Here is an 11,249-nt window from a genome sequence, read left to right on the forward strand (position 1 = left end):
AGATAAGAAAATTCCTTGTTTTTAGAAAATAAGCACAGAAAGGCTAAGTTGCTTCAGTCATGTCTGACTCTTTGCAACCCATGTGGACTGTACCCCTCCAGGCTCCTCTGTCCATGGAATTTTCCAGGCAAGACTACTGGAGTGGGTTGCCATGCCCTCCTCCAGGGGATCTTCCCAACACCAGGAATCAGACCCGTGTCTCCTATGGCTCCTGCACTGGCAGGCAGATTCTTTACCACTGAGCCACGGAGAAGCCCCAGGTTGAGGGGAGTGAAGATGCAAAGTTTAAGGACTTGCTCACCATGCACCTGCAATGCTGGTCACGTGCTGCTTCCGTGCAGTGCGGTGGAGAGGATGTCAGAATTAAGGCCACCTTTAAATTCAGCGTGGGTGCCTCTGGCTGGGTGACTGAGGGTGAGGCTCTGAACCCCACCAGGTCAACTGCCTCACCTCTTTCCCAGGCAGGCTGGAAGGACCTCACCGGAGGATTGGGAGGGTAACACTCTGCAGGCGCTTCGCTAGTTATAAAGGGCATCCAGGTGTGCGGCACCATGATAACACTTCCCTGCAGGCCTTTGATAAGCCCCAGATGTGAGGACTGCCACCTCCACAGACAACACAGCCCCAGACTCTGCGTAAACTCCTAGTTACTCACTCAGGGACATCACCTGAGCCTGGCCACTACTCCATGGCTTCCAGTGGTAAAGGATAGAGGAGCCTGGCGGACTACAGCCTGTGGGGTCACAAAGAGTCAGACACAATGGAGCAGGCTCCACCGAAGGACTCCAGGCCCAACATTGGTCTAAGCTGAGAAGGAGAACAAGCCTTGCGGGAACAAGATAAGACAAGTCTCAGCTCTTGGGACTGTTGACTTCCAGGATGATGTAGTTCTACCCAAGCCAGGAACCTCCAAGTCTTCTTAAAAGGTATCAAATCGTAGAGTTCTTTAAAAGAGAGAAAAGAAGGGGAAAAAGAAAGACACGAAAATAACCTTAGTGTTACACAGACTCATTTAATCCTTGCCCAGACTTTTGGGGTTAAGGTACCCATTTCTTAGACAGGGAAACTGAAGCTAGAAGACATGCCCAAATTCAGACAAGGGGAGCTAAATGTTGAACGTGGGGTTGTAGTACTTCAAAGCCTGAGCAGTGTGGCTTTCGGGCAGGTATCTGGCACCTGGACTCGGGAGCCATTCAGGGCCGAATAATTCTTTGTTTTGGGAGGTCATCCTGTACACATAGGTTTAGCAGCATCTCTGGCCTCTACCCATTAGATGGCACCTCACACCCGATTGTGACAACCAAAACATGCTCCAGACACATGTCCCCCAAGATGAAAAGTGTCCCCACTGAGAACCACAGGCCTGGGTAAAATCCTGGCTCTACCACTGACTAGTCATATGACCTTGGACAACCAACTTAAGCTCTCTGTGCCTCAGAGTTCTCATCTGTAAAATGGAAAGATAATAGTATGTAAGGTTAGTGTGAGAATCAACTAGGGATTAAGAAAGCACTTGGTCAAAATGCAGGCTCATTTTTCCAGTGCTGCCTACCTTCCAAGCACAAAATAGCACCCAGGGTATGGGTACAATATAACACAGGGGGCCCAGCCTGGCACTCCATGACCACCTAGAGGGCTGGGATGGGAGTGGGGAGGGAGGCTTCAGAGGGAAGGGACATATGTATAATTATAACTGATACACGTTGCTGTATGGCAGAAACCAACACCACACTGTAAAGCAACTATCCTCTAATTAAAAAAAATAAAATGTGAAAATTAGTTTTAGAAATAAAAAGAAAATCAGCTTTACATGTGGATAGAGGAGTGTTCAGTTGGTAAAGAATCTGCCTGCAGCACAGGAGACCCAGGTTCAATCCCTAGGTCAGGAAGATCCCCTGGAGAAGGAAATGGCAAGCCACTCCAGTATTTCTGCCTGGAAAATCCCGTGGACAGAGGAGCCTGGCGAGCTACAGTCCATGGGCTTCCAAGACGCAGACACGACTTAGCAACTAAACCACCACAGTGTTTCATAGGGGTGCATCCGTTAACCAGGTAATGAACAAATGAACAAGGAGTGTCCTGATCCAGGCATCAGTGCATGTGCTGAAGGAGATGCTTTGGCAGCTCCTCTCACCTCTGCAGGGCAGTTCAGGAAGAATCCACGGCCAGGCTCTCCAGTCCAACTAGGCCACTCATGAGCTGTGTGACCCGGGGCTAGTTCCTGAGCTTCCTAATGCCTTCATTTCCTCATCTGTAAAGTGGGGGTAACAAAAGTGCCTCCCTTGTGGGGTTGTGAGGATTGAATGAATCTTCACGTGTGCAGCCCGGGAACAGAATGAGTCTCTATTGTGCCCGCTGCTGCTGTGAGCGTAACTCTCTCCAGCCCTGCAGCCACCTGGGTGTGCTTCTCTCCCCTGATGGTGCCCCTCAGGACTGGCCACACACCCCCCATCCCCGGCACAGAGCACTCCTCCCCTGGACCTCATTGTCACCCTGAGCCTTCCTTCTCCATCCTCCCTTCATGCCTCCCACTTGACCGCCCTAAATTAAACAGCAGCCACATCACTCGACTCACTCTGGTTTATTTCACATCTCTCAGTATCACTGCCTGACGTGACAGTTCAGAGTCTGGATGGCAGATCCCTGCGGTACAGTACAGTATTTTTTGCAATAGTATCATCTGGAGAAGTGTTGTCTGCTGTCTCTCTCTCCCACTGAAACATGTTTCCTGACACCAGAGGAGTTAATTGGTGACTATATTCCTAGAAGAGTACCTAGCACATAGTAGGTATAAAGATTTTAATGAATGATGGGTGGTATTTTGCAGAAGGCATTCCCAAAGTTCCCACATAATGCATCTCCTAATACAGAAATTATTTGAACTGGGGCCTAGAAAGATGTTTGGCAGCAATTAAAAATTTTTTCTTGTCACAACGGGTCCTTTAGAAGAGCTGCGTTTTTGAGATTTTCAGATCAATTAGAGTTTCTCAACCTGTGTTCCCTGCAACTGTGACCTCCAGCAAGAGAGCAAGAAGGAATTGCACCAAACAAGGATTCATAAGGCCAAAGATGTTAGAAAACAATGCAGAATTCTCTCCTGCCTAGGGATTCGCTGTCATTGACAGGTAAAGCTCTAAGAAGCCCTGTAGGAAACAAATATTGGACCTGGGTTTGCTGAATTTATTTCACCCTAGACTTTAGCTACTGATTTTTGCAGCATGGAATATGATTTGGAAAACTGCCTTAGTATAAGTCTTTCAATTTACAGAGGCAGACAGAACATTAGGCCCAGAGAGGTTAGTTGACCCATTCAAGGTCACACAGCTGTCTCCTGACTCTCCAAGCAGGATGCTTTTCCCTGTCCTTGATTTCCCTAGTGGTCCCCTTAGCAATCAGCTCACAAGAGGTAACGAATGGAACACTAGACCTCAGATTCCCATATCAATTTGACTCAGTCATAAATGAAAACTAATGTATCAAATAGGATTCACTTTCAGTCTCATCATTCCAGAGAGAGTGTGTTATTCATTCAACAACTGTCTATTAAGCATTGCATGCCAGGCACTGCACATTTTGCGGTGAGCAAGACCTGGTTGTTCAGGAGACTGACAATAAAATTATCCCTAAAGAGACCAAAATTGATTGAACTGTCCTTGAAAAACCTGCTTCAAAGTAAAGACTTGTATGAAATTATATATTCACATTTCATTTGCTTCCATTAACAATGCTCACATTTAGATCTAAGGGTAATAATATGCTCTGGTCTGGAATGGCTCTGGAACTAAACACCTCCCCTCTGCAGTGCAGGTGGCAGAGAGGAAAAACTAAAAGACCGGAATTCATTGGGCTTTTTTGTTGAGCACCTCGACAGATTTCCCAATTTCAAGTTCACTCAAATACTATCTCTGGCTCCTACATTTTAATTAAAATGCATTCCCTCACTTCCTATTATCCACAAATGAAAATGTCTATTTAAAAATTGGATTTGTTTTTTAAAGCATATCAACTCAAACATTTCACAGCTCCTTCAGAAAACACAGTAGATCAAAAGCCAGCTCACTTTAAAACGCTATAGATTTGAGTTTGAGAAAGACCTAGCGATTATTCTATATGATCTTTTCAGTGAACTGATAGCATCTGTCTAGGGATCAGGAGAAATGTTTTATGTTATGTAGTTTCGAAAAGAAGATTCCAACTAAGAAAAAAAAAATTGGGATATAGGGCTTGAGAAGTCCATATCTGATGCTGTGGCATGGAGCCAGATTTCAGCATAGACTTGAAATGTGTGTATCTAATTTTTTAAAAGTTGGAGATATCAGAAACTCTTGCCCCAGTGTGTAACTTTAAAGCCAAAGTGTCAGTAAAGAAGATAAATGCATGCTTCCAGACCCAGCCAAAATTCTCCCTGCTTTTAAGGATGCTATTGTAGCTTCTCCAGGAGCCGTCCTGAAAACCAATCTGGCAAAGCAACAGTAATCACCCCATAGAACACATAATTTGTGTTTATTAGACATCAGAACAGATCAGGAAGAATTCCTCAGCTGGAGCAAAGACACACAGAAAGCAGAAACTACAGAAACACAGGCCACAGGAAGCAAGATACAGGAAAGACATACACGCACTCCCATCAGGCTACACACACATTCAACCTATTGCTTAAAAATCAACCCAAACACAAAGAAGTCACTTGTTCACAATGAACAATCTATTTACTTATAAGGGGAGGGGAGTGTATATTTTTTAAAGACTAAGTACCACTTTTTTGGGGGGGGATCAATTACCATCTTATTTTCTCTAGCAGAACCGTGGGTCCATCTCTGCTAGGCTAGGATACATTTGACGGAGCTTTTTCCAACTGCTCTCTCCAAATATTTCCACAACAAATCAGTCCGCTGAGGTTTCTGAGCACATGGACTACTACAACCGACACTGAAGGCCTGATAAACTTAGCAGCAGTGGAAATGGATTTGTGTGCATCCTGTGTGTATTCTGCATGCTTGTTAATGCCTGTGCAGTTATGTTGATCCGAGAAGAAGGGTGCTTAGGCAGTTTAATGGAATCCATTTGGGGTGAAAGGTGTGATTTTGCCCAGTGAAATTCCCCCCTCACAGTCCAGCTCCCAGACCGACTGGCCAGCAGGGTCACCCTCCGGGGACGTCTGAGAGATCCGGGACATTCGATCGAAAGGGCTTGCCTCCTCCTCCTCCTCCTTGTCCACCTCTGCGTCCCCTGGGGTCACCGCGTTGGGGATCCGATGGATGTAGGCAGCTGCGATCTCCTGGTGGAAGGCAGTGTCCTGGTTGTAGGAGATGAGCTCGTTGCTGATGTTCACCATCTCCACCTGGGTGCGGGAGCACAGGTGACTGCACCCCAGCAGTTGGGCGAACACCTTGCGGAAGTCAGCGTTGAAGGCATAGATGATGGGGTTGAGGGAGGAGTTGGCCCAGCCGAACCAGACGAAGACATCAAAGGTGGTCTCGCTGACGCAGAGGAAGCTCTCGGGGTGTCCACTGCAGAAGGGGACCATGCAGTTAAGGATGAAGAAGGGCAGCCAGCAGCACACGAAGACCCCCATGATCACCGATAGAGTTTTGAGGACCTTGGTCTCCTTCTTGATGGATGCCCGCAGGCCCGTATCGGGTGCGCAGGCCTCGCGGCTGCGGCAGCTCTGCGCATGCTCCGCAGCCCTCTCCAGTGAGGAGATCCTACGGATCTGCACCTGGGCGATGCGGTAGATACGCGTGTAGGTCACGATCATGATGGCCACCGGGATGTAGAAGCTGATGAGCGAGGACGAGATGGCGTAAGTGCGGTTCAGGCTGGAGTCGCAGTTCTCTGCACTCCTATCCGACTCCCCGGCTTCCTCCCAAGGCGTCCCGTTGGCCAGGTTGGATGGAGGGTCCAGCCCACCCCTGGAGCTCACCTTGTCCCTGTGCCAATGGAGCTGGACTGGGATGAAGGAGATGAGGATGGACAAGGTCCACGCCAGGCCAACCATGACCAAGGCCACACGCTGGGTCATCTTGCGCTCGTAGCAGAAGGGCCTGGAGATGGCCCAGTAGCGGTCCACGCTGATGATGCATAGGTTCAGGATGGAGGCGGTGGAACACATGATGTCGAAGGCCACCCAGATGTCGCAGAAGGCCCCAAAAGGCCAGTAACCCGCCACCTCGGCCACCGCCTTCCAGGGCATGACCAGCAGTGCCACGAAGAGGTCGGACACCGCGAGGGATACGATGAACACGTTGGTCATCTTGGCGCGCAGGTGGCGGCTGCGCACGACGGCTGCGCACACCAGCATGTTGCCCAGCAGGGTCCAGACGATAAGCAGGGTCAGGAGGCCTGCGGTGACCACCTGCGCGGGCCCCCGCAGCGTCGCCCCCTCCGAGTCCCCCACGGCGCCCCCCTGCGCCAGCTGCTGCTGCCCCGACCGCGCCCGGTGCGAGGTGCCGTTGCGCCCAGGGGGCAGCATATCGGGTTCGGCTGCAAAGGCGGGCTGCGCGCGGTCCCGACTTCTGCCCTATGCCCCCCGGGCGGCCCCATCAGGTACCCGGGGGGTGGCACCCCGGGACCCGCAGCTTAAGGGATCACCGAGCCCCAGGGGGCGCTCACCGTGTGCTGCGCTGGGGGTACCCCGGAGCGCGCCGGGACCCCTCTCGCATCCTCGAGTGCCACCGGTTTGGTGACCGCGTTGCGCCCCTCTGGTGCCGGGAAGCGGCGGGTGTTCGCGAGGCTGTTCCCGGCTGCCGGCAGCTCACCAGCCGGTGGCGGCAGCGGCGGCGGCTGTGTCTGGTTCGGAGCCGGAGAAGCGGAGAGCGAGCCGCCACAGAGGGGGCGGGGGCGCCGGGCGAGCGCTGCCTGCTCCGTCCCCCGCAGCTCCCGGGGCCCGCGCTCCCGCCCCAGAGCCTCGGCGCTCCAATCTCCCGCGCGCCCGCCCCACCTATGCCTTGGCGCCCTTACTCTGGAGTCTGGCGACCAAACCCGCAGGTTTGGGAAGCGCCCTAGTACCAAATCCTGGCCCTGGGAAGACCCAGACCCGCGCCCCCAGGAAACTGGAGAGGTGCCAGCCCAGCCCTGGTGCCCTGGCCCTGACCACGTTTGGAATCACTGGCTTCTAGACCAGAAAAGAGTGTTTCAGGAGGAGGGCTTTGGATTTCTCATAGACCGAAGCCCTACTCAGGACTCTTTTCCTCACTGTGTGACCATAAAGTCTTGTTTAACTTCCCTGGGCCTTGACTTCCTCATCCACAAAATGGGGGGGGGGGGGGGGGGGGTGCGATTCCTTCCCCATCTGGTGGTGTAGGGTTCAGTGAAGCCAGGAGGCAGTTTGTCCAGGGAATATCTCCTCCCAACTTCCCCCAGCATCCATCCTAAGACTGACCTCTTGGGAAAGCCCTTTCCCCTCGCCCACCCCCAATCCTTACATGGCTTTCCCTTTGGGGAATAATTCGGGTGAACCCAGCAGGCAAGGAGGAGGGAGGGACCTCCAGCCAGTCTGGGGTTTCCCCCTACAGGGCACTTTCAGTCCTTCCTTTGGAGGGATGGATTGGTTCCTGTCTCATTCTTAACAGAAGAGGAACCTGAGACTTGAATAAGTGGCCCAAAGCCCAGACTCTTAAAACAAATGGTGAGGAAACACTGGAGAGGGTGGGCGGTGTGCCTGGATCTCACCACCCTCCCAGTTGATAAGCTCCAGTTGTGAGTTGTCAGGTCTGGTAAAGCTCGGCTGGAAGCAGCTGCAGAGAGAAATGGAGGAGGCAGCAGGGTTCTGCCCAGTCTCGTCTGAGACCCGCTGATCCACACACCTGTACTGCACTGAGGTCTAGAAACAGGGGATGAACTCTCTCATCCCTTCCCTAGTCTCTCTCCACCCTAACCCACCTGCCCCATTCACATGGGCCCCACCTGCACCCTGGTCCGATAGCCAGACTGCTCGTCCTTACACAGCCTCTCCACGCTCGAACCATCTCCCGTCTTCAGTGCTTTCTGCTCCCATAAATGACAAGACAATCTGTCCAGGGGTCTATGCCTAACACTAGAGATGCACACTTACTACTTCCCCTCCCCATCTCCTAGGTGCTAGACCACTCCTCTCTCCACTGACGTCCCTGCCTGGGCCGTTCCTCTTCTAAGCTGTTTTATGATGACATGATCCTAGCCTCCGGTTCTGTCCACTCTCCACTAGGTGCCAGGCAGAATGATCTTTCTCAAATATCACTATGAGCCTCTCCCCTGATGAAAAACCCTTTGTAGCTCCCTGTGATCCTTGATCCTTTGAAGTCTTGAAAGCATTGTGTCCTTGCCCAGTGCCCCAACTTCTGCCCCTCCTCCACACACAGGCTGAATTCAAGCCACTACCAACACACACACACACACACACACACACACACACACACACACACATACACACCCCACAAACTGTAATTTCTCTAATGAGTTGTACTGTAATTCCGCACCCTGAAATGACCTCCATCCCATCTTGTCCTCCTGGGCAGCACCAACACATGCTTTTAGAAAAGAACTTGGACTTTAGAGACAGGGGGTTGAATTTCAGTTCTTTATTCACTTATCCAACAAATATTTATTGAGCAGCTATTATATCCCAGATGCTGTTTTATTTGCTGAGAATACAAAGGTAGATCTATATCAAAGTGTTAGTCACTCAGTTGTGTCAGACTCTTTGCAACTGCATGGACTGTAGCCAGCTAGGCTTCTCTGTCCATGGGATTTCCCAGACATGAATACTAGAGTGGGTTGCCATTCCCTCCTCCAGGCTTCCCTGGTGGCTCAAATGGTAAAGCATCTGTCTGCAATGCAGGAGACCTGGGTTCGATCCCTGGGTTGGGAAGATGCCCTGGAGAAGAAAATGGCAGCCCACTCCAGTATGCTTGCCTGGAAAATCCCATGGATGGAGGAACCTGGTAGGCTACAGTCCATGGGGTTGCAAAGAGTCAGACATGACTAAGAGACTTCACTTCACTTCCTCCAGGGGATCTTCCCGACTCAGGGATCGAACCCAGGTCTCCCACATGGCAGGCAGATTCTTTACCCCCTGAGCCACCAAGAAGGCCAATATATATACATGGCCCTTTCCCTCCACAAGGTTATGTCTAGTAGTGGGTATAGGCTTTAACCCAAGAGTCATCCAGAGAAATGTACAATTACAACTGTTGGAAGTGCTACACAGAAAGAGTACACGGCCTTATGAAAGTGTATGATAGGTGAATTGACCAAGACAAAATGTTTAGGGAAGGCTTCCCTGAGGAAGTCTCGCTTTGTGTTGAAATCTCATTGAAGAAGGCAAAGGGAAAAAGAGAAAGAACTGCAGGGCAGGCCAGAACAGGTATTAACTAACTGTGGGATTTGGGTAAACTTACTTGATTTCTCTGAGCCTCAGTTTCCTCATCAAAACAAGTTAATCATAGTAGTTTAAGAGATAAATGTGATGATACCAGAATCATTCTAGCATGAGTGATGAACTGCCCATCTGGGCAGGCAGCCGAGGGAAGGGCAACATGGAAGAGAGGATGTTCAAGCTGGAGCGTGAAACGGAGTCCACCAGCATTCTGGGGTTGGAAGGGCATTCTTAGCAGAAGGAACAGCATGTGCAAAGGCATGAAGCTTCGTGTGTGAAAGGACAGACTTCAGAACTCCAGACTTTTCCCTCTGTTATCCCAAGGACCAGGTATCTCATTATTTTGGGAAACTGAGATTTTCCTCTCTATCCACAAGACCCTAATGCAAGCAAAGTAAATTAATATGCTGCCAGAGAGCTTCAGCCCATGTCTCTCCCATCCTCACCAGGAGCAGTTTGCCTGCTGGGGATGATGGTTTTGTGTAAGCAGTGTCTGCCCTCGCTCATCCAAGCTGTTTCCCCACATTTTTTCAAAAGAACTTGGCATACAAAGTGCCCAGGGAGCCTGGGCAAGGAGTCTCCTGGTCAGCCTCAGAACTCAGCCTCATAGGCACAGCTTCTAAACAACAAGGCAGCTAAATAAACTCCTTCTCTTATTTTATCCAAGCCAGAGCCCTGCCCTCAGAGGATGACAGTGACCAAATGATCCTCTCACAAGTTTGGCTCCTGCAAAATTGTACTAAGAGGATTTTTCTTAGAACATTTTAGGACAAAGGGAGTTTTCCTAATCCGGCCAGCTAATAGTCTTCCATTTCAACTCACTGGTCCTTCTTATTCTGAAGATATATTTTAAATTGGATTTGCTTCTCTGAGACATCCAGCTAAATCAATAGGCCAACAGCCAGGATTTTGCTACTGCTACTGCTGTTGCTGGTATCAAGAGTCAACTCTCTTTTACACCAGGGCAGGCTTAGTTCCTTGCCTATGGGATACACACAGGCTGGCAACACACTCAGCTTCGCTCAGCAGAGCCTAGGCAGGTAGGTAGAGGTGAAATATCAGCCTCCATCCCAGAGGCTGGAGAAACCCTCTCAAGCACACATCCACTGATGATGACCTGGGGGTCTCTTCAAATCCAAGGGCTGGTCCCCTGGCCCCCATTCCTTCCCAACTCAGAAACACAGAAAGCTGAAAGTGGCTATTTCTGGCAGGTAAAAATAGCTATCCCAGAAGCTAGCATATTCATGTAGCTATCCCAAAAGTTAGCATATTCACGTAGGATGGGAGAGGGCTTTGCAAGTCAGACAGTCCTAGGTTCAAATCCCTCTTCTCTGATGTACTAGCTCTGGAACCTTGAGCGAGTTACTTAATCTCTCTGAGCCTCAGTTTCCTTGTCCTTAAAATGGTAACACACATACTTGGAGCCTGGGGTGAGATGGAGCACGTGGTCACTCATGCACCCTTGACCAAAGTCAAGTCACATGGGCAAGTGAGAACTATGCCCTGTCGACTGAGAAGTCACAGCAAGATGGGGAGGCCAGGAGCAATTGTGAGCAAATAAAATCAGCCACATGGTCTGCAGTAAATTAAGCCATTATGGCTTCATTGTTCCCCAATGGCTCCGACAGCCAACTCCTTCTCTCTGTCCCCTCTGCCACCCCAAATTCAGGTCCTCATCACCTGCTGCCCGTATGGTAACCAGAGCCTCCCAACAGGTCCCTGTGTCTTGGTGTCTTCTCTCCTCTCCATCTGATACTCAACCGTCAAGAAGATCCTCCTAACACACAGATGGGATGCCCTTCATCAGCTTAAACACATTTTCACTATGCCTTATGACCCACATTATTAATTATTCACCCAACTAACAAAAATTTGTTAATCCCAAACGCCTTAG

The 11,249-nt window shown here is 50.2% G+C and overlaps 1 protein-coding gene across 1 annotated transcript; it reads right to left on the reverse strand.

The window, feature by feature from the left end:
* Positions 1 to 5,050: 5,050 nt before the first annotated feature.
* Positions 5,051 to 6,472, reverse strand: DRD5 (dopamine receptor D5). The gene has a single exon (XM_044945641.1). The coding sequence runs from the start codon at positions 6,470 to 6,472 to the stop codon at positions 5,051 to 5,053; it is 1,422 nt and encodes a 473-aa protein (XP_044801576.1).
* Between the last annotated feature and the right edge of the window lie 4,777 nt (positions 6,473 to 11,249).

The sequence above is a fragment of the Bubalus bubalis genome, chromosome 7 (genome assembly GCF_019923935.1).
Source record: "Bubalus bubalis isolate 160015118507 breed Murrah chromosome 7, NDDB_SH_1, whole genome shotgun sequence".
NCBI classification, from domain to species: domain Eukaryota; kingdom Metazoa; phylum Chordata; class Mammalia; order Artiodactyla; family Bovidae; genus Bubalus; species Bubalus bubalis.